The following is a 28,000-nucleotide window of genomic DNA, read 5'->3' as shown; positions in this document are numbered from 1 at the left end:
ATGGAGTCCGCCGACAAAGTCCAGCGCAAGCAGTCCCTCGACGAGGTTGAAGACCTTGAGAAGCCCACTCAGCACTCTGAGCGAGTTGACAAGGAGCTTGCCCAGTATGTCTCTGATGTCCGTATCGACATCAGCCCCGAGCGTAGCGCCCAGCTGCGAAAGATGATTGACAAGCGAGTCCTTCTCGTCATGATCTGCACCTACTTCCTACAGGCCATTGACAAGGGCACTCTCTCGTTTGCCTCCATCATGGGTCTCACGGCCGACACTGGCCTGGAGAACCCAGACGGGACCATCAGCCAAAATGTAGGTTATCCCGATCGACCCCGTCTTAAACAAGGCTGACCATTGGCTTCAATAGTTCTCATGGCTCACTACATGTATCTATCTCGCGATCCTCGTCGTCGAATACCCCCAGAATTGGCTCATCTCTCGCGTTCCCATTGCCAAATACCTGAGCTTCTGCATCGTCGCCTGGGGTGCTACTCTTGCCTGTCATGCTGCCTGCAAGAACTTCACTAGCCTAGTTATTGTGCGAACTCTCCTGGGTATCTTTGAGTCAGCATGCCAGCCATGCTTCGTCATACTGTCTGCCATCTGGTACCGTCGTGAGGAGCAGGCCTCTCGTGTCACCTACTGGTGAGTCCCCCCGAAGACCAAGAACCACACAAAAGCTAACCAGCCGCAATAGGTACATGATGAATGGAGCCCAGCAGATCGTCGGTGGCCTCCTCGCTTACTGCTTCTCCCTCATCAAGAGGGGTCCCCTCAGGTCATGGCAGTGGCTCTTCCTCTCGTACGGTGTCATCTCGGTCATCTTTGGCTTCTTTGTTCTTTGGTGGATGCCGGACTCTCCCATGCGCGCCAAGTGCTGGACTGAGCAGGAGAAGCACGAGATGGTTGAGCGCGTCCGCGACAACCAGACGGGTATCCAGAACAAAAAGTTCAAGAAGGAGCAGTTCCTCGAGGGTCTCAAGGACCCCCAGACCTACGGCTATGCTCTCATTTCTCTGTGCACCACCATCCCTACGTCTGGTCTCGGCGCCTTTGCCAACATCATCATCAAGAGCTTCGGGTTCAGCACGCTCGAGACTCAGCTGCTTGCCATGGTCCTGGGCTTCTACATCATCATTGTGCTGCTATCATCGGCTTGGCTTGTCAAGAAGACCAATCAGAACCTTCTGGTTATGCTCGGCTTCTGCGTCCCGTGAGTCTACCCTTCTTTGCCCTTCCTTGACTATACTGACAGCCGCAGGTCCTTCGTTGGTACCATCCTCCTCATGACCATCCCCAACCGGACCTTTGCCCAGCACGTCGGCCTCCTCATCTGCTACTACATCACCCTCTCCTTCTGGTCCGCCCAGACTCTCGGCCTCTCCATGATCTCGCGAAACACCGCCGGTCAGACCAAGAAGACAGTCGTTGTCGCAGTCAACTTCATCATCTGGGCCGCCGGTAACGCCATCGGCCCCCAAGTTTTCCTCTCCCACGACGGCCCCCGCTACTTCATCGCCTTTGCCACCCATCTGGGCTGCTACAGTCTTCTGGTCATCATCATCCTCGCTCTGCGATGGTACCTGCGCCGTGAGAACCGTCGCCGCGATGAGATGGCCGCTGCGGGCATTGCCGAGGCGAGTATCGATGCCACGGCGCGCGCTTGGGATGATCTTACGGATAAGGAGAACCTGAGCTTCCGCTACGTCTACTGAGTTGCTTATGTTGTGTACGATGCATATAGATGGAGCTTGTCCAGCATATATAGAGATTGCTTCAAGACGGTTAATGTTTGGTCTTCCTCGAGTCCTAGCAATTTAATGAGTACGACGAGATTTACATATACGTTCGGTTCCGATGGGTTTTCATCGTGTGTGTCTGTTTATATAATAAGGACTAGCTTCCTCTATGTTCTCTTAAGCGTCTTGCCTACAAGACAAGACATCATCGACCATCGCCGAAGGGTGGGCACCCTCCTGCCTTGAACCATACACTTGGCCGACATTCCCATTGCCTATATCCATCTGAGCCTGCTTCTAATTATACTGACCAACTCAATGAGTGCCATTAACAAGCCTCTCGTTATACGTCCAACTCTCTGTCCCTTGATCATCTACTGAGGAAAGTTTGCCAATCTGCTCACTAGAATTGTTGAGCGCGAAATCGCCGACTTGGCGCCGAGAGTCGCAGGTCGGGCCTTGACATGTACTCTGCGTCATGTCATTGACCATTCCACAGGTACCCGTTGAAGTCGGGCGGGTGCATTCCCAGCGTGTGTGGTCCCTACGGACTTGACTGGTAGTCTCGGAGGGCATCTTGAGTAATCTGGTCGAACTGATCCTTGGTGATGTGAGAGATTGTGCTTTCGCTGCAACACTGCTTGCCAAGTCGATGTGCTGTTAAGGTTGCCTGCAAGGTTGCCTGCTTAGTGAGTGAGAAGAGTTAGATCGGGTGTCTGTTGAAGTATTATAGGATGTAGATCGTACAGAGGTGAACACTCTGGACATTTGATCTCTTTTATATCTCTAAGCCATTAAAAGCGTGCGCCAGCCCATGACTGAGTGGTTGTCCAAGCCCTCCTTAACTGTGAAGTCGCCCATGCACTGATTCGTTACAGAACGAAGCCAGTGAATAGGTGATTATACACCGTTAACGATCAGAGACATTTCTTTCTTACTCTCACTCACAGGTTTGTGTACGGTCTGGGTGAACCAGCTGCGTGAAGAACCCGCGGTGAGGGTGACACTGACTAATGGAGCCTCGATCCCGACGTTCTCCATTCAACACAACAGACAACATAGCAGTCCACTCAAAGCCTTTAAGAAGTCCATGCAGAGTCTTTTACATCTACTTAAAAACAAGCTATGCTCTGATCCCTCATTAACCCAGTTCTCGTACATGCGAAGCCGATCATATCGTCAATCATCAACTCAACCCAACCCTCGCAAAGACCATGACGCCTAACCCTCAACCATACTCAAACACCCAATCCACATCGGAATACATGAAAAGAGAGCAAGACACAGTGTTAGGAATTCTCAAGTGAGATACAAAAGGGCGCAAGACATTGTGATGGTGCTACATAAACAGAGGCGGAGTGTTGGGGTGCCACTGGAGAACAAAAAAGGGTGTCAGGCGAACGAGTTCAAAACGACAGCAGATACTGAAAGGTCGCAAGCGACAGCCTCAAATGCAACATGGTTCTGGCGACGGGGAGGCTAGTTGGACTCATGGCGGATAGTCTTGAATTGCATCTCTCGGCCCCGATGCCCGAGCGAGACGAGTCTGAGGAAGTTGTGGCAGTCTCCGTCATGCTTGGCACACCCAGTGCGTTCAAGCTCCTCGGTCGAACAACCAGTAAGATCCTTCTCGAGCAACGTCTTGAAGCAGATCCAATCTGTGTCCCGGTTAACCAGGTCATGAAGCCGTCGGGACTGAGCTCCGTCCGCGCGGTCGGGCATCAAGAGGCTAATCAACGTCATGATTCCGACCTCACCCTCCACATCAAGACGCAAGTGCTTGGAAATGGCGTAAAGAGTCTTCATGAAGCCAGCCATGGGATGGTGCTCTTGCCCCAGGGCGGCATTGGGCTCCGGCGTGGGCGTGTCGGAACGAAGGCGCTTGAGACCGAGGTGTTGCATGTGACTTGTGCTTATGCTTTCATCGTCCGCAACGAAGAGGCTGCTCTCGGCGCCAGTGCTCACCGATCTGTTACGATGCATCCTGTTCTCCTTTCGCGTGTGGCGTAGGTCCTTCGGGGGAGAAAGGAGATTGAGCGTCGACTCCTGGTGCTTCTTCCGTGCCTTGTTATGCTTGAGTTGATCAAGCTCGAAATCATCCAGCGGGACTGGGTTCATAGGAGGTGTCGTGAATCTCTTCTCCGTGTAGGTTACTCCACACTCGTTCATCTCCTTGAGGAGATGTCCCTGGACTCTGTCAAAGATCTGGGCCGCTTTGAACGGGACGGTCAGGCCTGACGTGGCCCTGATGTCGTCAATCCCGTTATAGAGCTCTTCCAACTCTTTGCTTCGGGTCAAGAGAGTGCTTCGAGGGGAAAGTAGCTCGGGGATAGCCACCTGCAGGAAAGATCGGGCAGCAGGCTTGGGCTGGGCAACAGGCTCAAGAACAAGCTCGGGGACGGGCGCGGGCGCGGGAACAGGGTGGGGAGGCTCCAGGGCAGAGTCGTCCTCCAGTCGAAGTCTGTCATAGCAATGGGACATGACCACATCAGATGGATCAGGGCAAAGGAGTTTCTTCCACGGCCACTCAGGCTCATTGGGGCGAGATCGCTCAACTATGGTACGCACAAAGGTCAGCAATAGAGACGATTCGAGTCCAAAGGACTACGTACAAAAGCATTTCCAAGTGATCATGTCACTCATGTACGCAAAGAATTTGCCTGGAACCTCCTTCCACTGAGCCTTCTTCAAAGCCAGCGTGATCGCCCTGTCAGCGTAATCGCGCAGCTCGCCATACCGGTGCATCTCATTGGGGCTCATCCACTCGCAGTAGGCCCTTATGTACTCGCGGCGCTCGCTAGCGTCGGGCTCGTTGCCAATCCATCGAACAGGAAACCTTTCGCCGGGGTGGGCGGGTGAGTCGAAGTCATAGTGAGGGGGGACCCGGGTCTGGTTGAAAAAGATGGGCATGATCGAGACAAGTGCGTGGGTGCGTGGGTGATGATAGTGGCGTTGGAAGAATGCTCAACTCGCGCGCGCTCCTGAAGATGAGATAAGAACAGTTCAAACAAAACTCAACGAGATTGTTTTGGGCTGCAGTTGCTACGAGCAACTCATGCGTTTGTTTACGTGGTGAAGGCGTTGACAGTGCCGGCCAGTGGCAGAACCGAAGCGAGCAGATGCCCCCTCCACCATGATGAAGACCTACCAACCATGACAGGTCGTGTAAATTGATCAAGTGCCTTTCTCTCCATCATAGCGCATTCTTTCCACAAAAACGGTCCATCATGACGAAGCGTGATTCGCTCCGAACGTCCAAGGGAAACCGTCGCTCCCGCAAGAGTCGAGTGTCAGACCCAAGCATCTACCCCTACTCCCCTCACCCTCAAGCAACCGCTACCACGTCCTCAGCTCCTCGCCGAGCTTCTGCTGCGTCCTACACTACTCAGACTTATCCTCATCGACCAAACCCAAGCCGCGATCCCCAGAAACAAGCCTACACGGGCCGTCCTCTCCCTCCTCACACTGGCCGTCCGATCGAATCCCACGAACCTTTCCTCAGAGACGACGAGGACCTACGACTCAAGACTCTCCAACATCCTGATGGAACTACCACTGGTTTTCCCGTCATCAATAGGGACATGCCTAGGACAAACAATACCTGTGCGCCCCTCCCCCTCCCCAACGGCGGCATCACCTTCGACGTCGACAACGTAATGAGCGCTTTCGCAGCCCGTGAACGCGCCAAGGGGGCTTTTGTGAGTGGAAACAACGCCGGCACCATATCTTCGCCCCCTTGCGACATCAACAGACTTGCCCTGCGTGATGGCGACTGGAGCCGCCTGGTTCCTCGTCCAGCTGTCAAGGAGATCAACGAGGCAGACGGCGGTTTCCGACTCTCTGAACTAAAGAGCTTCGTTCCCGAGATGCCCGCCCCGCCAGGACGCAAGAGGAAGCACTAGCAAGGTTGTGATGATTGTAACGGGAGAGTCGGTATGAATAGGTATCATGAGGAACAAAGGAGAATGGCGGATCAGCGTTTTGTTCTGCTAGTGGCTGGTTGTGGGAGCATGGGAAATATGGAAGAACAAAGAACGACCACAACGTCAAACATTTGTGAGCAGATGTCATGTACGCAACCTAGCCACAAGCACAATCATCTCAGACCCAGATCTGCTACAACAGCTCCCTCAAAGCCAATCCCTGTCTCGATGAACCCGAGTAACTAAGATGACTCTTCGACAGAAAAAGTTCCCGTCAACTTCAAATCCCGCGAGCTTTCTCCCACAGCAACAGTGAATTCTCCGCCGCCCGTCACCCGCCAGTTCTGCTCCTCCACGTCCCAATAACTCAAGTCCCTCCTGGTGAGCTTGAACTCGACCGTCTTGCTCTCTCCCTTCTTCAAAAACACCTTGTCGAAGCCGCGCAGAACACGGACGGGGTGGTCGGCCTTGGAACTGTCAGGGTACGACAGGTAAAGCTGTGGTACCGCCTTGCCATCGACAGAGCCGCTATTAGTGACGACCACAGAGATTGTCACCACGGGTGTCCAGAGATTAGGGTTGCCACCTTCTTCGCCTCCGGCTGGTGAGGGAGGTTGCTCGACATCATAGCCGTCCGGGTAAGGATAGTCGCCAAGCTTGACGTCGTCCGCTGACTCGATGTATGGATAGATCCATTTCTCGAGCCTACGGATACCCTTCGGCCAAAGACCCTCCTTAACATCGGGAATCTTGTCGCCCAGTTTTGGAGGCTCTGCGCTGGGCTGCGATGGTCGCAGCGCTGGGAGGTGAGATACTGCTACATCCCGGTTGACCTTCAGATCCTTGTACTCGAAGGAAGTGTACGAAAGTCCAAATCCAAACTCGTATCGAGGCTCGATGTCGTGCTTGTCAAAGTGTCGGTAGTCAATGTACAGACCCTCACCAAAGTCCTGCTGAGGAACGACTCCGTTGGGCAGATACAGCACCTGGCCACCTTCACCGTAGTCCGCAAGGGTCTTGCCGATGGTGTACGGGAGCTTTCCGCTGGGGCTCTCGTCGCCAAAAAGGATACTTGCGATGGCATTCCCGCTCTCCTCGCCGGGCAGGTTGGCTGCCAAAAGGCCCTTGATTCGCGGGTGGTTGATCCATTTCTCCACGACGACAGGACCAACGGCATGAATCACCACAATCGTCGTGCCAGTTCCGCCACCGCAGTGATTGGCAACCTCGGTGACGAGTGCGTCGCCTCCCTTCTGCAGGAATAGATCGTTTCGATCGCCGTGCACGCTGTTCCAGCCGAGGTATCCCTCACCCGAGTCCGAGTTGGCAAACACCAAGCAAACGTCCTGTTCCGTTGCCTTCTTGGCATCCTTGACCTTGTTCGACAGAAACTCGCTCACCTCGACCTTGTCCTTGTTGAACTCTCTTCGTAGAGCCTCAATCGGAGTGATCAAGAACGGGAAATCAGCTGAGCCACTGCCCCAGCCGGAGCCAAGCGTGCCATCATTGCACCCTCGGTCGGGGCAGCTGTTGGGTCCTTTTCCAGGGCCAGCATCCTCGCCGAAAATCCCAATCTTGATCTTTCCAGGTCCCTTGTCAGGCTCGGTGCTGTTCAGGGCCCCGTCGCGAGTCAGAGGAAGAACTCCGTCGTTCTTGAGCAGGACAGTTCCCTCGATGGCAATCTGTCGAGCGAGTTCGGCGTGGTTATCTTGGACATTGACAAACTGGTTCACCACTTGCTTTTCCTGAGGCGAAGGGCTCCCTGGGGCCAGGATCCCAATCTTATCGTAGGTCCACGACGAAAAGTTGGGGCCCTTGTTCTCGTGCTTGTCCTGCCCGAGCTGATAGAAAGAAGCAACAATTCGGAGTGCCATGTCATTCAGTCGATCCACCGGCAAAGATCCATTTAGAACAGCCTGAGTAAGGCGAGGGCCCCATAGGGAATCGCCATCCTGCCATTTCAATCCGTCTCCAGGCATCGACATGTCCAACCCAGCCAAGGCACTCGCCACGCCAGATCGTTGGGCCAGCCAGTCCGACATGACGAATCCCTGAAAGCCCATCTCGTCCTTGAGGATGCCGTTGAGCAGCTTCGAGTTCTGGCAAGCGTACGAGTTGTTGACCATGTTGTATGAGCACATGACGCTCGCGACTCCAGCCTTTACGGCATCCGCAAATGGCCAAGCGTAGAGCTCATGCAGAGTCCGGTCGTCGATATTGGACGACATGGAGTTGGGGAGACCCCACTCCCAAGACTGACGGAAATGCTCCTGCTCATTGCCAATAAAGTGCTTGATCGTGGCCATGATGCCTTGGTCTTGAATGCCTCGAATAGTTTGTGCGCCGGCAATGCCTTGCAAGTAGGGGTCAGGGCCAAATCCCTCCCAATTGCGTCCACCGGCAGGCATCCTTCCGAGGGGACCGATAGCAGGGCCCAAAATGACATTGACGCCCTTTCCCTTTGCTTCCAATGCATGAGCCTTGCCGCGCTCATACATCAGCTCCCTGTTCCACGTAGCTCCGACAGTAACACCAGCAGGCCAAGCTGTCGCGTTGTCGGCAAAGCGGATTCCCAGAGGACCATCCTGAAGCGCCAGTGAAGGAAATCCGGCATGGACCGCGGTGCCTGTATTTCCCACAGCCAAGCCCATACTCCATCCTGTTCCTGTGGTGATATTGACCTTCTCAGCCAACGTCATCTTTACAACGAGCTGGGCGGCCAAGCTGTAACTCTTCTCCCAGTTCTTGGAGGAACCACCCTTGGGGCTTGGGTACCATGGCGGCGATTGTCCAAAAGTCGGTGGTGCTTTGATCTTCTTCCAAGCAAAGGCGCCAAGAGCTGAAATAACAATCCAGACAGCCAGAACAACTCCGACAACGGTCAGGCAGCATCGTTTGGGTGAGGCACGGCACGGGCGGAAGAGACCAGTAGGCTTCACTCGTCGGGGAGGGACATAAGTCGGCGGCGCCTCTTGAAATGGAACGAGATTCTTGTCGAGATAGTCTGTCGCATCAATGTCGGAGTAGTCATCGGAGCTCCCGTCAAAAGACGAGCGCCCGCCTGGCTTGAGGAGGTTCTCCCTACTAGGATCCATGGAGGGCGGTTTCCCCTCTCATTCAGCACGTCGAAATCACAAGAAAGACCACGGTGATGTCGGGGAGAATCCAAGACACTGTTTTACTACAAGGATGAAAAAGAAAGACTGGTCATTTATAGGACCTTGTAGGAATGATGCCGTTGCTCTCAGTCTCAAAGCGCGATCAGCATTGTCTTTATCTCCAGACTCCACCCCGTGTTGTGTTGCGTCACGTCACATTCCGGCCATCCACTTCTTGAGGCGTGAGGAGGTGTGGGGCCAGCGCAGGCCTCACGATTGGTGCAGCACCACCATGGACTGGAAATCGGTACCTTGGTCCTCTGCGAATTTGTGAGATCACTCAAGTACCGTTTTTATGTCCCTCCCGTCTCCATGCCCCTTGACCTTGCCCCCACATCCTCAGGGCGGTTTCGGAACCACGGCCCGGACTACCCTATATCGAGACAAGACCAGGGACGGTCAATTAATTGCCGATCGAGACAGGGCATTAGACAGTGAAAACAATTCCAAGTTCATTATCTGGAAATATCTTGTATCTCTGTGCATATATCTGGATGCAAAGATATATGAAAATGTTGGTTCATATGGTGTAAAGTTGGACATGGTGGCGACTGGTTTTCATACACAATTTTGAATCAATCACCATCACAGGGAAGCAACCATAAGTCCGGACTAGGTATCCAAGCGTGAGGGAGGATTGAAAGCTCGTTTTGCCCAAAGGCAAATACTCTTGTATTTTCATATGAAATAAAGTCATAATTGTATTTAAAAAAAAACACACCAGAGTGCCGTATCTCGTTCAGCTCAGTGGTTGATCGCGATCGATTTTAAACCACGTGACGCCTCCATCCCCAACTACTAGCGGGGGACGGCCGGGCTTTCTTCGGCAATACCAAAAACCGGCCTCAACTCCAGCTTTCCCTGAGTGCAACATCTCCAAGCAAGCAGCAATCCGCATTGCCCGTCCCAATTGCCCAGCATGTCGATGTTCCGCGCGAAGAAGCTCGACCTGGGCTGCTTCGTCAACGTCCGAACTTTGCGTGATCACACAAAACGCAAGGTGTTTGAGCAACACGAGACTGAGAGGTGCGCAAACTCTTCCCACCCTCCCGAAGCCTCACGTTTTGCACGGTCCTTCCAGCGGGGGGTACCGTGTCTCCCCTCCTCATACCTCAATTTGAGTCATTTGCTAATACAGTGCTCAGACAAGCCCTCCGTTATATCATCCGCAACACCACACTTCCTCCCCGAGTCCGCGCCGAGGCTCAGCTTCAGTTAACGCAGATGCACTGCTATACCCGACCGACTCAGATCCGAAATCGATGCATCATGGGTGGCCAAGGCCGTGGTGTATTGAGCGACTTCAAGATGACCAGGGTACGCGCCGAACCGAGGCCACGACGCCAGACGCTGAGGCTGACACTTGCAGTACAACTTTCGAATGGAGGCCATGGCTGGCAACATTCCTGGTGTGAAGAGGGCCAGTTGGTAGAGAACTGGTCTGTGGAAATTGAATATCGTGGAGGAGAGCAATGTATGACTATGTGCTGGCATCGCGGGAGGCTTGGCCTGGGAAAGACGACATCTCAGCCCGCGACAGGAGGCGGACGAGATATAACTGTACAATACCATCTAACGCCGATCGGAATACCTGCTTCTCCAACGTGACGACGAAATTGATTGCGGGACTCGCCTGCCATTTGATTGAGTAGTGATGGTTGTGAGGGGCTTGACGAGGCGACGCCTCTCCCCATAATAGAAAGGTACTAGCTCACCAGTCTTTAGGACGTATGAAGAGCATGAGGCTACCCCTAGGTATGTACCTGGCAATCATGGCTATCGCTTAAACGGATGGTCACAATGTCACGAGAGACTTGGCCAAGATTACGCTCCCACGGCTCAAGAGTTAAGACCGAGGACACGCAGTCTTAGGGGGCTAATTCTTTTCAATCTTCCAGAAGGCACTTTGAAGCCGTCAAGTAACCCCAACACCTACTACTTCAGCATTAAGTTCCTGTCTTGTGATGCCAGGCGCTCGAGCTGGTTACCTTGCTTGGGGGCATCTTAAAGATTGGAGATAAGATAAGAACTGATAAGAGCTGACCCGATAAGCGCGATAAGTTTTTTTTGTGTGGCTGGGGACACTCAGGTGGCTGACTCAAACCTGATCGCCACCCACTGCCTAAGGGAGGAATCCAAACACTCTTCATCAACCCTTCCATCTTTTCGCCCTCCATTCGTATTCTCTGTCGCTCTGTCGCTTTTCGTCCAACCCATATTGCCCGCTACTTATTCCAGCAAATTTGCCCATCATGGGAGGCGGCGATCTCAACTTGAAAAAGTCTTTCCACCCTGCGCTGAGGCGCAACCAACAGGCCGTCTACGAGGAGGAACAAAAGGCCCTTGCCGAGCGCAAGCGCACCCAACAGCGCATCAATGAAATCAAGGAGGAGCGCGCGAAGGAGGAGGTTCAGCGACAACTTGAGGCCGCCGGAGGCAAGAAGCGCATCGACCGAGTCGACTGGATGTATCAAGGTCCCAACGATGGACAGACTGGCACAACAGAGGAGACGGAGGCGTACCTGCTTGGAAAGCGAAGAATCGACAACCTCATCAAGGGGACCGAACACAAGAAGCTAGAGAAGCAGGCGGGAGAGGAGAGTTTCATGGCACTGCAAAATGCCAACACCGCACGGGACACAGCTGCCAAGATCCGCGACGACCCTCTACTAGCCATCAAGCGACAGGAGCAAGCTGCGTACGAAGCGATGATGAACGATCCGATCAAGCGACGCCAACTACTTGCATCCATGGGGGTTGACGACGAGAAGAAGGACAAGTCTAGGAGGAGAGAGGAACGACACGAGCGACACCGCAGGAGACATCGCCATCGCAGTGCCGACTCAGAGGACAGACATCACAGGCGGAGACGGTCTTACTCGCGATCACGAAGCCCACGACGACACGACGATTCCCGAGAAGATCGGCAAAGGCGACGCAGAGAACGAGATGACCACTCGCCAGAACGACGTTCGCGAAGAAGACACGACTCGGAGGATGAGGAAGCCTCTCGACGCCACCGTCGAAGCCGTGATGACAGGCGCTACGACGATGATCGACGACGAGACTCGCGGCGCAGCTACAGCGGCGAGGCACGTGATAGGAAACCACGACACAATGAGGAAGATGACAAGGCCAAGGAGGAGGAGCGCCAGCGCAAGTTGGCAGCGATGCAATCGGCAGCCTCAGAGCTTGACGAAGACCGTGAGAAGCGGTTAGCAGCGCTGGAAGAACGGGAACGGGCGCTTCGAGAAGCCGATGACAAGGCGAGAGAGCGCGGGGGAGATCGTGGATTCGTCAACAGACTGCACCAGCAGGCAGGAAATAAGGGCTTGGCAGAGCGGATGGGAGGAGCACGACGGGGATATCAGAGAGACGACGATTAAGCGGGCATATGTCAAGGTTGCAAATCATGGCTTTCGGCGTTTAATATTTGGTTCTATTGGAGGTAATTATGAGCACAGAGGTCTCCCTCGGAGCTGTGGCGCGAGGTTGAGGTTGATAGACAACAGTGGCATATGGAATAATGAATGATTTATCCACCCGACTCCAAAGACTGAACAGTGTCGCATCACCGGAAGATGGCGTTGATTCTGACCCAGAACCCAGAGACTCGGGCTCTTGGCAGCCAATGTCTTAGCCTGACTACATCGATTGGAAGGCCCCGTCGCTTGGTACTGCACTGTATCAGTTGATGGGAGCACTAACGTCAAGCAAGATAATGCGCGGATATAAACGAAGGCGGCCAAGCCACGACTGAATGACGATTCAGCAACCTGACCTGAATCGCCAACATGGTGGGTGAGGTGCCACAACTCGACGCGAAGCTTCCGAACATCTCCACCCTCGTTCTTACCGACGGAGGAGCCGTTTTGACCAAGTTCTTGGGGTCATGCTTGATGGTGATGAATCTAGATTCTTCTCTTGCTCAATCTTGGCCTCGATATTGGACCTCCCTCCAAAGGACGGTCACGGACCCCTCAATATCCGGGCGATCATGGGCCGGCGCCGAGGGAGAAGCAACGGTTTAATTGAGAGGCTAGAGCCCGTCGGGAAAGGTCAGGGCCGGAATAGTGGACCTCGTTGAGTGGCGTGCCAGGGGGGCCGAGGGAGACCCGACTCTGCAGCAGCTGACGGCTCCAGTGCTCCAGTGCTCCAGCTGGCTGTGCTCTCCTGCTCGGGCCCCCCTTGAGCGTGTTCCAGGCCGACTCTGGACGCTGGAGTTACAGCGGGCTTGGGTCCAATATTGAAGCTAAATCTGGGCGGCCAGCCAATCAGGTTCCCCACAGCCGATTCCTCGCCCAGGAGGGGGAACTCCACCGAGCAATGGACAGAAATGGGATCCATCTCCTTGCTCGGCCACAATCCCATTCCCTCCACTGTGTGGCCTCTGACTTCATCTTTTTCTCTCGCTCCCTCTTTTGCCCCCCAACGGCTCATTTCCTGCCCCGTCGACTTAATCCCCGTCTATCCTCGCTGCCCCTGCCGGTCCTTGAACCGTCCTCTTGCGCTACCAATTTGTCGCCCGAGATTGAAATCGATCCTCTATCCTCTCCAACAACTCTCTCTCCCTCTCTGCCCGACGACGTGCCATCTGGCCAGTTTGCGACAATCACCTTCTCTCGGAAAAGCTTCACTTTCGACTCCCGAGCTCGATCCCCCCCGACAGCGTCCGTTGACACCCGCCAAGTCGTATGCGATTACTATCCCGTACCTTGCTGACCCGAGTCTTGATCAGCGCGCCACCTGTGAGCAGGGTTTCAAGGGAGCACGAACCGAGATCACTCAAGATCGCCATCGCGATTCCTCACTCGAATTTACCCAATCTCCCTCTTCCACCACACGCGATTTGACTGAGCCGCCACGATGCCTTCTCTCTGCGGAGGTTCCAAGACCGTCCAGCGTAAGCTGGTGCTGCTGTGCGTCGAATCCCCCGCCCAGCCCAGACATTGGGCTTGCACTGACCTGAACTGCGTCGATTAGGGGCGATGGTGCATGCGGAAAGACCTCGTTGCTGAATGTCTTTACGAGAGGGTATGTCTGAGGAGTCAAGAATCGCGGGATGAGAGACTTATTTGTCGCGCCAGTTATTTCCCAACAGTCTATGAACCCACCGTCTTCGAGAACTACGTCCACGGTACGATACGGTGCACTCGCCCGTGCTTTCGAGGATCGCAGACTAACATTTCGCGCAGACATCTTTGTGGACAACGTGCATATTGAGCTTTCGCTCTGGGACACAGCCGGTCAGGAGGAATTCGACCGGTTAAGATCCCTCTCTTATGGTAACTCACGTGTCAACCACCAATCTGCGTCGCGTGCTAACCAGACTCACCCCAGACGATACGGATCTGATTATGCTTTGCTACTCCGTCGATAGCAAGGATTCGCTTGAAAACGTCGAGTCAAAGTGGGTGGGCGAGATTGCCGACAACTGCCCCGGCGTGAAGCTTGTCCTGGTCGCCCTCAAGTGCGATCTCCGAGAACAAGGCGAGGAGGAGGAGGGCGAGTCCGGCGAACCGAGGGAGAAGCGGCCCATGATCAACTACGACCAAGGCCTCGAGGTGGCACGGCGCATAAACGCGCTCCGGTATCTCGAGTGTTCAGCCATGAAGAACCGGGGCGTCAACGAGGCCTTTACAGAGGCCGCGCGAGTGGCATTGAGCGTCAAGAAGGACCGCGAGGAGAGCAAGTGCACCGTCATGTAAACGGCCGAGCTTTTCAACAACTACCTACCTATACGAAAATGCTCGTCAGACCGGACGAGTATCTATATCGAATACGAGCCAGACCACCGACGAAAGCGAGCGATCGACGACATCCGACCGACCATTTCCAAAAGAACAGGGGATCCATTGTTTCGTTCGGCCCGGTTTCTCACTCATCTCACTCGTCCTCATCCCTCTCACAACGGGGTCTTCTCTGTACATATCTAGTGCGGCATATATGCACATAGGGTTATTTTCGGTTGGTGTTTCTGCCTCGGTCCTTGTCTCCTACACCTCTTCTTCTTTTTTTTTTTTTTTTGCTGGGAGTCACGGTTGCAAGATGAGAGCACGAAGAGGAGTAAAGCAGGGCTGGAAGACGCGCGCAATGCTGGGAGATTTACATTTTTTGCTTCTACTACCCTCGACATTCCATTTGTTGCCATGTCGCCCATTTCTTGTTATTGTTGTTTCACTATCCTCAGCTGGGTGTCTAACTACACTTCTTCTCTGTTTGCTAGCGAATTCTTAATGAGATTTACCCAGGTTCTGGACATGAGAGTGTGCAGAAGATCCATGATGTGGCCAAGAGCTACATGGCGCACAGCCACGTTGATTACGACGAGCACGAGATGCTTGGTTGGCAATGCCGATGGAGCGGATCAAGGTGATTCCGGCATGCACGGAGATGCTCACCGAAATGTTCAAGGTGAATGACCAGTCGACGAGTGCGAGAGACGCGACACACGACCATGGATGGAATTAGCGCTGTGCAGTGCTTACAAGAGCGCTGACCTCATTGTCAATGTTTGGTCGTCTCCAGGTGAAGCTTGATACTGGTATCACTCGTCCCCGATACCAGGGAAAGCAAGCAGCCATAATTCAAGGTCGGAGGGTATTCCAGGATCTGGACCCAGACCAATAGCAACCTTTACTCGCAATGTCGTCGTCGTGCAAGGTGTTAGTCCCTCATACCACGATAAACACCACCAACTCACTGGTTTTAAAGCATCGCCCCCAGTCGCAATGTCGTCAACATCCTCATTCCAACACCACCTCGTGCGTCATAAGATCGCCCATCCCTAAACAAGTGACGCTATCCCCATGCCTACCCCGGTGCCTCATTGTGTCATCAACGCGCCATGATTGGGCGGACCCTTGGGGAACAACCCTGGCCTACCCTACATGCTTGGGTTGACGTCACAGCGTAAAGGGTTATCTCAACGTCAGGGCAAAAGCAGGTTTCACAGTTGGTGATATTTGCGGTTGATGGCATCGAGAGTGTCTGATCAAGGAGTGTAAAAAGGCCAAGGACCGCCCAGCTCTTGGGAAAAAGCTTCATTCTTTTCTCATCATTCGCAAGAATTAAAAGTCACTCCAAGACATTCTCGACAAGCAACCCCATCCCTCATCTCCACCACTTACACAACCTTCACCACTTACGCGGTACTATCAACATGCCTCTCTTTGGAGCCTCCCGCCGTGAACCGTCTCCTGAGCCCATCAGGGAAGAGCCCCCTCGCAAGCACGGTCTTTTCGGTTCCTCTCGCCGTGAACCCTCTCCTCGTCGCGCATCCCGTCACTCCTCAGGCTCTCACTCCCGCCGGTCCTCTTCTTCCTCGCGCTCCCCCCACCGCCGCAGCACTGGCGGAGGAAACTTTATCACTCGAAGCTTTGGCCATGGAAACAGAAACGAGCATGACCCCGCAGTCCTCGAAGCTCGTGAGCGTGTGCGTAACGCCGAGATGGCGGAGCGCGAGGCGGACCGCGCACTAGAGGAGGCTAGACTGAGCGTGAGGGAGGCCAGGGAACACGTCAAGAGGCTCGAGGTTGAGGCGAAGGAAGACTCGAGGAGGGCCAAGGTCAAGGAGCACCAGGCCAAGGAAATGTCAAAGATGGGACGATCCCTCGGACGTGAGTATTCAGAGTTGACTTGCCAAAGATCGGGACTGACAATGAATTATTTAGGTCACGGATATTAAGCTATTAATCGAGCATAGCTAGGAGTTGTTAGGGTGTAGGATTAGTTTGATGCATCTGTATTATGACTGTACGAACAGGCAAAAACATAAACATACGATGGAGACTGGAGTTGATTTGAGCAACCTTAACTCTGCCCTTATTACATTTCTAAGCTTCACAATTAATAGCGTTACGATATGAAATTGACATAGAAGTTTTACAAGTGTTTCTCCTGGTTTAATAAGTCCCATCTGAATAGTTCTCGTGTTTACGTTTCGCAACTCGGAAGTGGATAGCGTCGGGGACACGAGCACAGGAAAACAGCTATTTCCACCACTACGCTCACATCAGACCAACATCAAATAATATCAACCGGTAGAGTATTAAGAGTCTAGAAAATCTCCTCTTGCGCCTGGTATCTAACTGCAGCATGAAGCATAATCGGGTTCTTTGCATACCACTGTTCACTCCATTCCAGCTCGTGAGCAAATGGGTGGACGATATCACAGAAGTCAACAAGTACGCCTGTTCCCAACCAGTTGGTGAAGTTGAATGTAACGTTGTAGAACCCGGTAATTTGGAAGAATTCGAGTTGCGAAATGATCGTTTCAGCCTCCAGTTTTGCTTTGGGGACAAAGGAGTAGACGATGGCGAAATATGTTTGGTCGTCGTCTATGTCCTGATGAACCCAGGCTCGCTTGAGAGCGGCGTTGATGTCTCGCCCTGGTAATTCGGTCCAGCCAAAGCAATGGTTTATCTCTACGCTGGGTTCGAATGGCACAAAGTGTTCCGGGGGTGGACTCTTCGCGTACCCTTCATCGGAGAAGGCAAATAGATTGCGGATAGCGTGTTTGTGCTTTGTAGGATTTGGACGCAAGTGTATTGGATTTCCTGTCGTTTTTGCACGTCGCAGGCTAGCACCGATCATGTCAAGCAGTGCGCAGTTGATGCACTCTCTCTCAAAGGCCCAATAACGCCCGATGCCATAGATGGGTTCAGGTTGCCGATTGTGATAAAACTATGCAAACAGTGAATTTTTCAATCAGGTGGTTACATGGAGAAAGCGACTGACGATTTTCACGGCCATGAGAGTTTGCTCATCAGCTTGGGTTTTGAAGACGAAGCCATCCTCTCCTCCACCAAGGTATTCTTGCAGTTGAAGGTTGCTCGGCGGTGAGAATCGCCTGAGCCTTGGTCTCTTAAAGTCTTTCCAGGAAAGGGGCGGGTCGCCTTTTTTGAGATCAGGCGAAGTAAAAGGAGTGGGAGAAGACATCGGACGATAGTGGTAGAGAGGCTGTTAATGAGCCAAGGCCCAGTAGGCGATGCCTGTCCGACGTTGGCAATTGTGGCCTTACGCATAAGGCACAAACAGTGATGCCTGAGGTACCTAAGAACCCAAGTCGTGATCCACGCACGTGACTAGGTACCTACTCAAAGGATTTCGGCGGGAATAATTCTTGCCCGATGGCGACACCAAAGCAAGCTTCCCTTCCCCACCACTCTCAACCCCATGGCTTCTGAAAAGGCACTATTGCCAGCAGCAAATATCCGAAACCTGCTTGAGGAGGATGGGCTTATTTGTATTGAAGACCCCATTGTAGGGGAGCGTGTCGACCAGATGAGAAGGAAGGGGTTTCCTTTCCTGACCGAGGAAGGCTTGGACTTTTGCAGGCTTGGCACCCTTGATGACAAGGCAGGTCTAAGCAATATTCAAAAAAATCCCTGTTCGCTATTGACCATAGATTAGAGAGTTCGGCATGTTCTCGAGTCTTGTTTTGAAAAATCATGTCTGATATTCTACAAAATATTCGGCAGGGACCCTTCTCGACAATACACATTCCCTGAGACTGCCTCAAAATACCTGGTAGTGCAGCTCTGGAGCAAGGGAGCACGGGTTAAACTTTGGGGTGGTTCACATCGATATCCTCTTGGAGCAGTCCATTCCGCCATCGGGCTATTTCAAGTCCCATTTGCGCGCCTGAAAGGTGAGAGTACTGAAGTTGAAATGATGCAAGGGGGTTTGTACGTGCTCCATGTCGACTATCTAATTGCTCGTACGCTGAGACGTTCTAGGACCATTATAGATGGCCGACTCGCCTTCGAGATTGTACAAGGTTTCGCAATCATGTTCGGCTTTACGACACCAGAAGGGCTACAGCACTGGGGAAAGATGATGCTTGAGAAGCAAGAGGGTCTCGTGAAGAAGGTGACCGAAATGGAGAGTGCGACTATTGGGGTGAACTTTGGGTTTGAGGACCAAGTTGTCTAATGCGATCACAACGCATGTCCTGTGGCCTCCTTGGAAACACCCCCGGTTCAATCGTCGACCCATCTTAGGGAGCTGTCTTGCTGCAGACAATCCTGCTCACCCTCGGTGCCCATCCCTGAGACTCTGCCGAGGCCTAAAGACCTGTCTATCGTGAAGGAAAGGAACGGAGCCAGCGCAGTCGATGGCACCGTAGTTTCTTTTCCATTCATCATGTGAGAATACACGAACGACGGACCGCCAAGTAACGCGGCATCGTCTGCAGCGCCCACGGTATGACCCAATGATGGGATTTCATCTTGAAAGAGTGACACCCCTGGATCGGGTTCCTGGGGCACAGGTGCTGCAGGCTCTGTACTGTCTGTGCCAAAGCCGCTGATGGCGTGTGAGAGCGGCTCGGTGCCTGCTCGGAGGTAATTTGCGTCGAGGAGTGACGGCGGCCGAAGATCGATACTGCTACTCGAGTCACATATCTTGGCCCGTTTTCGCTTGCGTAAATGAGGTGAGCGGGACTGCTGGCTCTGGGGGGAATCTTGGTGGCAGTCGAGCATTTGCAACTCTTCATCCGAAACTTGCTCAGAATCCGAATCATCAACTCCCATCTTGAGTCTCAGCTCTTTGGCGACAATTTCCATGAGGGTTTTCACCCGGCGCTGTGCAAAGCGTCGGTTCTGTGTATATATACCCCCTCCGTCTTGCTGCTGGCGTTCTGGTTGACACTTGGTCTTGTTCCGCCGCATGCAGCGCTCGATATGCCCGACATACTTGCTAACTCGAGATACGGAAGTACCGCAGAAGACGCATGCTTCTCGGCATTCGATGTCTGGCAGAGCATTGTGAGTCAACCAGGTAATGCAGATTCAACAATAGAGATGGAGGGTTCCCACGTTTTGCATAATGTCGCACAAGATTTCGCCGTCTGCTAAACTTGATTCTTTGTATTCCCTCACACTCTGCATGCGGACACATGTAGGCAAGGCCAACTTGATCGTTCTCGATCGACCCAGGGGGACCAACGATACTGGTGGACTGGAGATTGTCGGGATCTATACGGCAGATGCTGTGCGACAGGCATTCACGCAATTCTGACATTAGCTCCTCCACCCGACGCTGCTGAAGATCAGACAAGGCTTTCTACTTCCCAAACTACAGACCTTGGCAGCTTCAAGATGACTGAGCAGGTCCTCCTGCGTTGAGAATCTCCCGCGACAAGTGCATCCTAATTGTTGGTGAATGTTCTCAGTCATGTCGATTGTGAATGAGCGTGGAGGGCTTTGGGAAGGGAGCGGAGATGGACCAAGCAAGTAAACAAATGGTTGAAGTCACCCACGCCCAGAACGGGATCAGCCAGTCACACGATTCATGTGCATACAATGAATGGATGGATGCATTTCAGCCCGAATATAGCCGAGAAAAAGAGAGAGACAGGCGCCCATCATCCCACCCACAAAAAGGCCTCCTTTGCCCCTCCAACAAACAATGCCCACTGCATGCAGAACTTGGACAACCCGAGACCACCTTCACCCCTCACGCCCCCGACATTTATGTATGTCTGCCGTTGCGGAATGTGTTTGGAATCGAACTGCTCACGTCGTGTGCTAGCTTGACCTGACCCATGATACAAAATCGGCTCCTCTGGGAATCAACTTTGGGTATGGCAGAGGACGACCAGTGCGAGTTCTGCAAGGGTTCTGGGAGGAACGGGCCTTATCTCTGCGGCTTGTGTGGAGGAAGTGGAAAGTCGATTTGTTGACGCGCCTTACCATGGAAGTCTTGCACACGCCTAATTGAAACGTGAATCACAACAAGTTGGTCCTGTTCCATTGACCCTGCGCGATTAGTCTCTGCTGCACCTAACTAGATACCCAGAGGGCATTGCCCGTCTAGGCTCCCGCTGACGTGTGTGGTGCCTTCAATCCACCCACCCACTGGCCAAAGATCTCGTCTCGATTACCTGAGATGCATGGAGAGGTGGCAGCGTTGGCTCTGCTCACTACAGTGGGTGAGCTCAGCTCACCAAAGCGTGAGCCAAGCTCATCGGAACGTGAGCGCCGCTCACACATACTCGCGACCAGCTGAACCAGGAACCAATGTGCATATGCGTGCGATAGGTACTCAATAAAACATCTGTTTGCAATCTGCTTAATGGAGGCCTTGGCAATCTGAAACGCAAACTCACACCCCAGCATCCTACATCCTTCAGCTCATTTTCGGTGCTTCTTCCTCTTGGACTTGGCCGTGTTCTCCGAAGGCTGCGGTGGGCTTCCAACCCTCCACGCCAGCCCGTCAAAGTATCCGTACTGCTGTCCGCTACTGTCATAAATCGGAATCCCGCTCGTGATGAGCACGGGCTCCTCGTCGTCCATGAAGTAGTAATAATTTCTCCCACCATGCTCCGTGACGTCCAGTGTAAGGACCGACTCCAATGTGAGGACTTGCATGGACTCACCGTCATCGTCGCCCTCAATGGTCTCCCATCTCGGCCCTCTCCCCCCCGACGGGTCGGGATACTCCACCTTCTTGACACTCTTCTTGGATACGAGACCCGTGGTGTTGTGGACAAATGCCCCGTCAATGCTAAACCACGCCGAGTCCAGGCTTGGATAGCTAGGCTGTGGCTCATTACGCCCAAGAGCTGCCATCCAGGACAGGTAGAAAAGAGCTAGGCGGACTGTCAACTGGCGTTTGCCCCTCCCATGATTCTCCCAGGGGATCGCTCGATATTCTACGGGATACCCGTCAACCGCCGGACTGGTGGACTTCCACGACGAGCCTGAGATGGACACATCTCGCATGCTGGTCGAAAGCATTGACATGTCGGTGCTTGTCGAGGTGTTGTAGGAGTGTTGAGGCTGCTGACGAGAAGATCTAGAAGCTCCCAGACCTGATCCAGTGGGTTCGGTACGAATTCGTATCACAACAAGCTCCTTGTCCGTGATGATGAAGCCATATCGAGAACCAGATTGAATGCAGTATGTGAGGATCTGTCGTACTGGATCCCGCCAAGTGGCAAATTTGGCCGCTTCCTGGCAAAATGAGCTATGCCACTTGTTGGAAAGCTTGCTGTCCCCTGGCATGAGGCTGTAGTAGCGAAAACTGTTGTCCGCGAATGTTTCAATGTGGTTGCCGGAGCAGAGAGCCCAGTCAGGCTTGAACCGGCGGTCCCCTCCAGGCTCATAATATGTCCGCCCAGCTCGACCCAGATTGATGCTGGCCATCTTGTCGAGCTTGGCATATCGCAAACCGTGTCGGAGAGCGGCATTGACCGGAGGTAGAAGATGCGTGCTGAGTACCGCGTGCTCGAGCCCATCTTCATCAAAGACCTGGCTATCCCAGTCTGTCGGCGAGGCATGCAGTTCGCTCCGTACGTTCCATTCAGACTCAACCACGTCAAAGAAGATGGCGTACAACCTCTCAGCAGTGAAGTCCTGCCACTGTGTCCAGCCTTCGACTGCTGCCCAAGTACTGTTCGCCGAGTTGGGGCCCCATTTGGCCATGTTCTTCACGAGTGGGTTTGGCTTGGTCAGCTCCTCGAGGATTGTGGTTTTCCCAGGCATTCTGTTGAGTGCCAACTGGGGCGATGAATGAGCACATGAGAAAGGCTGCTCTTGTTGGTCCTAACCGAAGGAAGCCACATACCCTTATAGCTTTCTCCGGACATCATGGACCGGCGCTTCTGACTGTATCATTTCTTGTTCCTGCAATTATTTCGATCTGTCCAACCAATGATATTGAGCCGAGGCCACTATTGAGCTTTTGACGTTGTTGGGCGGCGCCCACCATTGAGCCCTTCTCCATTGGAGGCCAAAGACTCCCTCCCAACTCTGGGCCCAAGACGCATGATATCGCTGTGCCCTATTTCCCGAAAGCTCGATAATTGGGAAATTAGGCTATGATGGGCATCCGTGGTCACCTTTCTTCATGCTACCTGTTAATAGTCAATTGATGGGGGCCAGTGTCATGGCGCTTCGAGACAGCCAGGCTGGATCACACGTAACTCATGCATTGAGGAATAAGTCTCCAAAGCAGTTTTAATAGCACAAAGTTTTAAATGCAATTCAATGCATGTCTTGGGCACCTATAGAGGCACCCTCTGCTAGCGACGCACTTTCGTCTCTGATTCACTGTCTTGCATCATCTCAGCCCCCGTTTGCCCCGACCTTCATCTGTTTGCTGTGCAACCAAAGCACCCAGACCAGTGACTGGGCCTGAGACCCGGAAGCGAAAATCTTCCGAGTCCGGTTCTTGTAGGTTTGTTTCCATTCTTTTTTTCACTGTTAAACCTCTCTCTGTGGCGTTTCCCTCTGAAACCGAAGATGTCAACTCCAAGGCTAACAGAGCGATGTGGTCTCTGCAACTTCAAACTACAACGTGAAGACATCATAATCGTTGGTAAGTATAGAATAAGTCTTATGGTATATCTCCTGTGACACTAATATTGGGCCCATAGTGAAAGAGGGTGAGAAATCAGGACCGCTTCCATTCCACCCGTGGACAAGAATCACGAATGATGAAGAAGGCGCCCAACCTAGCGACGCATACCCTGCCTGCCCTGGCCTCGACCGGTGCGCTCACACGTTTGAAGAAGGCGTTGGTTGTCATCCCTCGTGCCTGAGGATCGTCGACGACGCACCTCTGGACCGAGTGCTCCAGCTCAGCGCTTGGTCGTTCCAGCCATCGCCGCGTCTTGAGAGAGCACGACGTCGCTGGCTGAGGAGAGCTGTGGCCAGACATCTCATCCAAGAGTTTGTCGTAGCAAAGAACTGTCTCCAATGTCTCTGTTGCATCGGCGATTACGGAGACCTATACCACGTTTGAGGGTCAGCGACATCTCCAATCTGTCAGAAATGCGCCAGTGTCAGACGAGAGCTGGGTTCCGCCCGAGATGATCTACGTGGCTGAGGACCATGCCGGCATCAGACAGGTGATACTGGCCAACGACCCCATCACAGTCAGCGACGTTCCCGGCGTATGGTGGAAGTCATTCTCGGTCTACAAGCCAGGTGCCTCAGTGCAATTTCACAGTGATGTAACATGTCCCTCTTTGGAGTTGATGGCAATGTGGCTGACCAGAGTTCAAAGGGTATTAAGCTGCGATATCTATCGTATCACGACTACTATGATCGAGGCAAAACAACAAGGTGCTTGCCATCTTTCTCCCTCCCACGAGACCCCGAATTTTCCCTATTTCGATACCTATTCTCACACGCTCCAACAACAGAGCCGCGCCAGATGTCACTATTCCGACACAACGACCCCGACATCACCGGTTACTCCATCTGTTGCGACCCTGCCGTGCTTGCGCTCCATACCCACAGCAGTTTCGACGACGACCTTTCGTGCTATGAATCCACCCCCGAGGACGCAGCCTGGATCTATATGCCCATCAAGAAAGACGAGCGCATCGTCCGCATCTGGGTGCAACGGAACCGTATCTCGATCGATCAGAAAGGCCTGGCATTTGAGATGAATAGCGGGCGCCTGCTCTTCTTTGGATGCCATAAGACATGGGCCTTGGACGAACACAAGTATCAATGGACCCCCTTGTTTTCCCCGGCGTACGAACGCAGCGTCCCCCTCTTCTTTTTTGACAGCCTGATACCATTTTGCATTCGCGAACTGGGGTTTGACGCTCCCTGTCCGAGCTTTCCATCCACTCCAGTCCTTACTTCGGCTCCTTTGTCTCACCCAGCCGATCCTGAGCTTCTCAATAACCCCCACTGGTCCTGCGCTTCGGTCGAGGGCGTCGTGGAAGTGGTGCCCTGTCGACAAATAGCGAAAGGGGAGACCATGATAACCGGACTGCTCCTACACTACTCAGACGGCAACAAGGCATCCCTTGGCCACATGCGTCTTGATCGTCTTGACCCAGCTATCGCGGTGGATTGCTCTCGAAACCTTCATCTCGGATTTAAAAAGACCAAGGATGGGCACTCCTACATAGCCAAGATCGAACTGTCTACATGCGAGTTAGACACCGACATGGACGAGTGGTTTGAGGTCTCCTGGAGCGGCAATCTTGAATGGTGCTTTTCATCTCACGAGTGTTACGTTTGGAAGAGTGATAGTGAAGGAATTAAGGCCGGAAATTGAGAGAAACTAGCTGGGGTGGACAATGATCATAGGGAAATGGTACGGTCAAGCTATCGCCGTATGCGGCGTAAGTGATCACGTAGGCTTCTTGCCGTTAGGCCCAAGCTCAAAGGTCGCCTCGGCCAATGGTAAATCGTTGTGAGAGATAAAACCCAGGAGATGAGTAACTGTCATGGACTCATAATAACGTTATGTTTACAGTGACGCAAACAACAATAACAGTGGAAGGCACAATGACATTCATTCAGAGAGATCATCATCCCTAACTCAACACCAACTAACCTAGAGCACGTGCCAACCTGCCGTTTCAATGATGCTCTGGGGCAGTTCGAATGAGGCATGAAACTGGGCGACCGTGTTTCGCCGCTCTATTTAAATATGATCCTTTCCTGAACCCAATAATTTGCTTATCCGTGATTAAAACAACCTGTAGAGAGACTCGATTCGCTGCTCCAAGACCAAGCATGGCCAGGCCAAGCTTTTGCCTCCCGAACAGCGGAACGCGCCGTCCGGTTCCTCGCCAATCACCGCCTCTGATTGGGTGTCAAGTCCGAAGTGGGCCGTACCCTCCGGCAAAGATCTTTCGAGGTACGTACCTGGAATGCGACTCACGCGGCCGGCATCAGCTGCACCTCTCTTCCATCGAAATGGGGGCCATCTGCGACAAATCCTCCCCTTGCAATCCTTACTCCTCAATCACTCAATTTTCGCTCAATCGACGGTTTAGAGGCTAGACCAGTTCTTGCCTTCTCTCCTCCCCTCCTCCGGCAATGCCCTTGTCGCGTCCAAGCTCTGTCCTCTTTCTGGCCCGCGTCAGCCCCGCCGTCGAGTAAATCTTGCCCGCCCTACGTCACCACTTTTCGCCGTTCCCGGTGCCCGGATCCCAGCGCGAGGCGACAGGCTTGAAGAGGCTTGACTGACGCTGTGCGACAATCTTTTACAGGGCCTCAAGAGGCTCTTGACATTGCCCATCATGTCGCCTTCACGAGCCACGCCCGTGATAAGAGCTACCGCAGCCAGTCGAACCACCTCGTCAGGCTCGTTCCACGCCGGCGCACCGATTCCTACACTCAGCGCAATGCGACGACAGTCTCATCGCTACCAGACCTTTCCCACGACGCCACCAAAGACGCCCCTCGAGCAGCCATCTCCCCCGTCCGACGCGAGTTCTACCGCCTCCGAAGACGATAACGATGAGACGCCATTGCCTGTTCGGCAGCTGCTTCTGCTAGCGTTCCTGTCCCTGGCCGAGCAGACCGCCCTGAACTCGATATCTCCATACCTCCCCGACATGGTGGTGTCCATGCCAGGGATCCCTCCTGCCGAGGCCGGCTTGTATGTCGGGATTCTGGCCAGCGCATTCGCATTGGCTCAGCTGTCAACAAATTTCCTCTGGGGATACGCATCAGACGTGATTGGGAGGAAGCCTGTCCTGATCATGGGCACCTTTGCCCTCATGTGCTGCTTCTGCGTCTTTGGACTCTGCAAGCAGTACTGGCAGATTGTGGTGGTCCATGTCGCCATGGGATTGTTGAATGGCAATGCCGCCTGCGTCCCGACGGTTTTGGGCGAGGTCACCGATCGATCCAACCAGAGCCGAGCCTTTACCTACTTGCCCGTTATATATTCTCTGGGTAGTATCACTGGGCCTGCCTTGGGTGGCATTCTTGTCGGCAAGGTAGGAAACGAGTTTCCATATCTAGCGCCCAATATTCTTGCGGCTGCGCTGCTTGCGTGCAGCGTCGTCGTGGTAGGAATCTGGTTCGAGGAAACTCTTGACAAGTCACAGGTCAACTTCGAGCTGCCAGCTTGGGTACAGAAGGTCTTATCATGGCTCCCCTCTCAAAAGCCGCCGCCACGACGTCACTCTTGGAGCGCACGATGGCCTCGTGCGCGATCGCATACCCAACCGCTGTTGTCCTCTGGCGACTCTGATGACTCGGACGATGAAGCAGAAGATGACGACGACGAAGACACCAAGCTAGATCCCGCGAGATCTACGTGGAAAGAGCTTACAGGCACCACCATCCTTGTCTTGTGCACATATCTCGTCTTTCAACTCTCCAACATCTCCTTTAACAGCTTGTACCCCATATTTGCTGCCACTCCCCCACCAGCTGGTCGCGATCTTCTCCCCAGCAAGATTGGCGTCAGCCTAAGTGTCGCTGGGCTGGCCAGCATCATCTTCCAAGCCTTCCTCTTCCAGCCATTTAAGACCAGGGTGGGGAATCTTGGTACATATCAGTTTGCCCTCTTGGGTCTCGGCATCAGCATGGTATTGATGCCGTGGGTTGGTTACGCCGACGACAAGCCGCTGTTTGGCGTTGGATCTGGGAAGCTGTGGCTTTACCTGGAGCTTGGGGTGGTGTTGATCCTCAAGAACCTCTGTGCTGTGGGTGGCCTATCGAGCGTCATGCTCTTGGTAAGTTGCCTTGTCTGTTGTACTGTAGTGGGTTCGACTAACATGCAGACAGATTACCAACTCTGCCCCATCACACGCGAGTCTCGGGAGCCTGAACGGTCTGGCGCAGACCCTTTCCGCCCTGGGTCGCAGCATTGGGCCCTTTGTGTCTGGTGCCCTGTTCACGCTGTCAACCCGCATCCATCCCAAAGGCGAGGCACTGGCATGGAGTTTGTTTGGCGGCCTGGCCATCTGCGGTTGGATCGCTTCCTTGTTCATCCATGGCGCTGGCCTCGAGAGCGACGATTGGGTAGGCTCCGAGGATGCTTCTACCGAGGCAGAGTCAGCTTGATTGCCCTGACGGTAGCCTCTCCCTCCAGCTGAGTCGGCATCTTGGATAGATTATTTACATTTGGCACGATATACATGGGCGGGTAAATTCTTTTGGGGTCGAGAAAATGCCCAGGCGTAAAGAGATGGAGAGTATATGAGGGGTGGTGTCAGGATAAAGAAGCGACGCGTGAAAGCGGCTTCATCAAGGCAATGCCACTCAATGATAGACGCTGTTATGATACAGGTGATCAATATATACACAGGCTACTGATTTGCGTATCTAATCATTATTACACACGTACTGAACTATCAGCCCCCAGAGTGTAGTACCAGTCGTGGTGGTTATGGGAACTTGCTGGTCGCGGGTTGAATGCTCAGCGTTGCGACCCATACAATGACAAAAATACCGTATTGATATGCGAGGAG

The 28,000-nt window shown here is 53.3% G+C and overlaps 12 protein-coding genes across 12 annotated transcripts; 7 read left to right on the top strand and 5 right to left on the bottom strand.

The window, feature by feature from the left end:
- On the top strand, window positions 1-1,709 carry NECHADRAFT_41596 (uncharacterized protein; the record flags this gene model as incomplete). The annotated part of the gene is made up of 4 exons (XM_003051431.1): window positions 1-306; window positions 362-639; window positions 692-1,207; window positions 1,256-1,709. 4 exons carry the CDS (start codon window positions 1-3, stop codon window positions 1,707-1,709), a joined length of 1,554 nt encoding a protein of 517 aa, XP_003051477.1.
- Window positions 1,710-3,212: 1,503 nt separating this feature from the next.
- On the bottom strand, window positions 3,213-4,643 carry NECHADRAFT_80952 (uncharacterized protein; the record flags this gene model as incomplete). Its single annotated transcript, XM_003051017.1, has 2 exons — window positions 3,213-4,288; window positions 4,346-4,643. The coding sequence occupies 2 exons, from the start codon at window positions 4,641-4,643 to the stop codon at window positions 3,213-3,215; spliced, it is 1,374 nt and encodes a 457-aa protein (XP_003051063.1).
- Window positions 4,644-4,960: 317 nt separating this feature from the next.
- NECHADRAFT_80951 (uncharacterized protein) lies at window positions 4,961-5,635 on the top strand (the record flags this gene model as incomplete). Its single annotated transcript, XM_003051430.1, has 1 exon — window positions 4,961-5,635. The coding sequence occupies one exon, from the start codon at window positions 4,961-4,963 to the stop codon at window positions 5,633-5,635; it is 675 nt and encodes a 224-aa protein (XP_003051476.1).
- Window positions 5,636-5,703: 68 nt separating this feature from the next.
- NECHADRAFT_61525 (glycoside hydrolase family 3) lies at window positions 5,704-8,751 on the bottom strand (the record flags this gene model as incomplete). The annotated part of the gene is made up of 1 exon (XM_003051016.1): window positions 5,704-8,751. One exon carries the CDS (start codon window positions 8,749-8,751, stop codon window positions 5,899-5,901), a length of 2,853 nt encoding a protein of 950 aa, XP_003051062.1. The 3' UTR covers window positions 5,704-5,898.
- Window positions 8,752-9,733: 982 nt separating this feature from the next.
- NECHADRAFT_40605 (mitochondrial 37S ribosomal protein MRP2) lies at window positions 9,734-10,246 on the top strand (the record flags this gene model as incomplete). The annotated part of the gene is made up of 3 exons (XM_003051429.1): window positions 9,734-9,840; window positions 9,960-10,131; window positions 10,184-10,246. The coding sequence occupies 3 exons, from the start codon at window positions 9,734-9,736 to the stop codon at window positions 10,244-10,246; spliced, it is 342 nt and encodes a 113-aa protein (XP_003051475.1).
- Window positions 10,247-10,964: 718 nt separating this feature from the next.
- NECHADRAFT_100723 (uncharacterized protein) lies at window positions 10,965-12,360 on the top strand. The gene has a single exon (XM_003051428.1). The coding sequence runs from the start codon at window positions 11,067-11,069 to the stop codon at window positions 12,198-12,200; it is 1,134 nt and encodes a 377-aa protein (XP_003051474.1). The 5' UTR covers window positions 10,965-11,066; the 3' UTR covers window positions 12,201-12,360.
- A 1,320-nt stretch (window positions 12,361-13,680) lies between these two features.
- Window positions 13,681-14,522, top strand: NECHADRAFT_41831 (uncharacterized protein; the record flags this gene model as incomplete). Its single annotated transcript, XM_003051427.1, has 5 exons — window positions 13,681-13,733; window positions 13,798-13,848; window positions 13,902-13,951; window positions 14,010-14,099; window positions 14,155-14,522. 5 exons carry the CDS (start codon window positions 13,681-13,683, stop codon window positions 14,520-14,522), a joined length of 612 nt encoding a protein of 203 aa, XP_003051473.1.
- Window positions 14,523-15,882: 1,360 nt separating this feature from the next.
- On the top strand, window positions 15,883-16,705 carry NECHADRAFT_100722 (uncharacterized protein). The gene is made up of 2 exons (XM_003051426.1): window positions 15,883-16,433; window positions 16,488-16,705. Exons 1-2 carry the CDS (start codon window positions 15,977-15,979, stop codon window positions 16,499-16,501), a joined length of 471 nt encoding a protein of 156 aa, XP_003051472.1. The 5' UTR covers window positions 15,883-15,976; the 3' UTR covers window positions 16,502-16,705.
- Window positions 16,706-16,858: 153 nt separating this feature from the next.
- NECHADRAFT_69778 (uncharacterized protein) lies at window positions 16,859-17,754 on the bottom strand (the record flags this gene model as incomplete). The annotated part of the gene is made up of 2 exons (XM_003051015.1): window positions 16,859-17,499; window positions 17,554-17,754. The coding sequence occupies 2 exons, from the start codon at window positions 17,752-17,754 to the stop codon at window positions 16,873-16,875; spliced, it is 828 nt and encodes a 275-aa protein (XP_003051061.1). The 3' UTR covers window positions 16,859-16,872.
- A 1,043-nt stretch (window positions 17,755-18,797) lies between these two features.
- NECHADRAFT_100720 (uncharacterized protein) lies at window positions 18,798-19,994 on the bottom strand (the record flags this gene model as incomplete). The annotated part of the gene is made up of 3 exons (XM_003051014.1): window positions 18,798-19,570; window positions 19,698-19,857; window positions 19,902-19,994. The coding sequence occupies 3 exons, from the start codon at window positions 19,992-19,994 to the stop codon at window positions 18,798-18,800; spliced, it is 1,026 nt and encodes a 341-aa protein (XP_003051060.1).
- A 957-nt stretch (window positions 19,995-20,951) lies between these two features.
- NECHADRAFT_80943 (uncharacterized protein) lies at window positions 20,952-22,304 on the bottom strand (the record flags this gene model as incomplete). Its single annotated transcript, XM_003051013.1, has 1 exon — window positions 20,952-22,304. The coding sequence occupies one exon, from the start codon at window positions 22,302-22,304 to the stop codon at window positions 20,952-20,954; it is 1,353 nt and encodes a 450-aa protein (XP_003051059.1).
- Window positions 22,305-25,539: 3,235 nt separating this feature from the next.
- NECHADRAFT_69777 (uncharacterized protein) lies at window positions 25,540-27,856 on the top strand. Its single transcript, XM_003051425.1, has 2 exons — window positions 25,540-27,262; window positions 27,315-27,856. Exons 1-2 carry the CDS (start codon window positions 25,814-25,816, stop codon window positions 27,591-27,593), a joined length of 1,728 nt encoding a protein of 575 aa, XP_003051471.1. The 5' UTR covers window positions 25,540-25,813; the 3' UTR covers window positions 27,594-27,856.
- The last annotated feature ends 144 nt before the right edge of the window (window positions 27,857-28,000 follow it).

The sequence above is a fragment of the Fusarium vanettenii genome (genome assembly GCF_000151355.1).
Source record: "Fusarium vanettenii 77-13-4 chromosome 5 genomic scaffold NECHAsca_5_chr5_3_0, whole genome shotgun sequence".
Classification (NCBI taxonomy): Eukaryota; Fungi; Ascomycota; class Sordariomycetes; order Hypocreales; family Nectriaceae; genus Fusarium; species Fusarium vanettenii.
This window is presented reverse-complemented; position numbering and strand designations above follow the sequence as displayed.

Bases quoted from the DNA above. Each gene is read 5' to 3' on its own strand.
- NECHADRAFT_100723 (XM_003051428.1), top strand. From the start codon at position 11,067: ATGGGAGGCGGCGATCTCAACTTGAAAAAGTCTTTCCACCCTGCGCTG.
- NECHADRAFT_69777 (XM_003051425.1), top strand. From the start codon at position 25,814: ATGTCGCCTTCACGAGCCACGCCCGTGATAAGAGCTACCGCAGCCAGT. The intron at 27,263-27,314 runs GTAAGTTGCCTT...ACATGCAGACAG, and splicing joins TATCGAGCGTCATGCTCTTG to ATTACCAACTCTGCCCCATC.
- NECHADRAFT_100722 (XM_003051426.1), top strand. From the start codon at position 15,977: ATGCCTCTCTTTGGAGCCTCCCGCCGTGAACCGTCTCCTGAGCCCATC.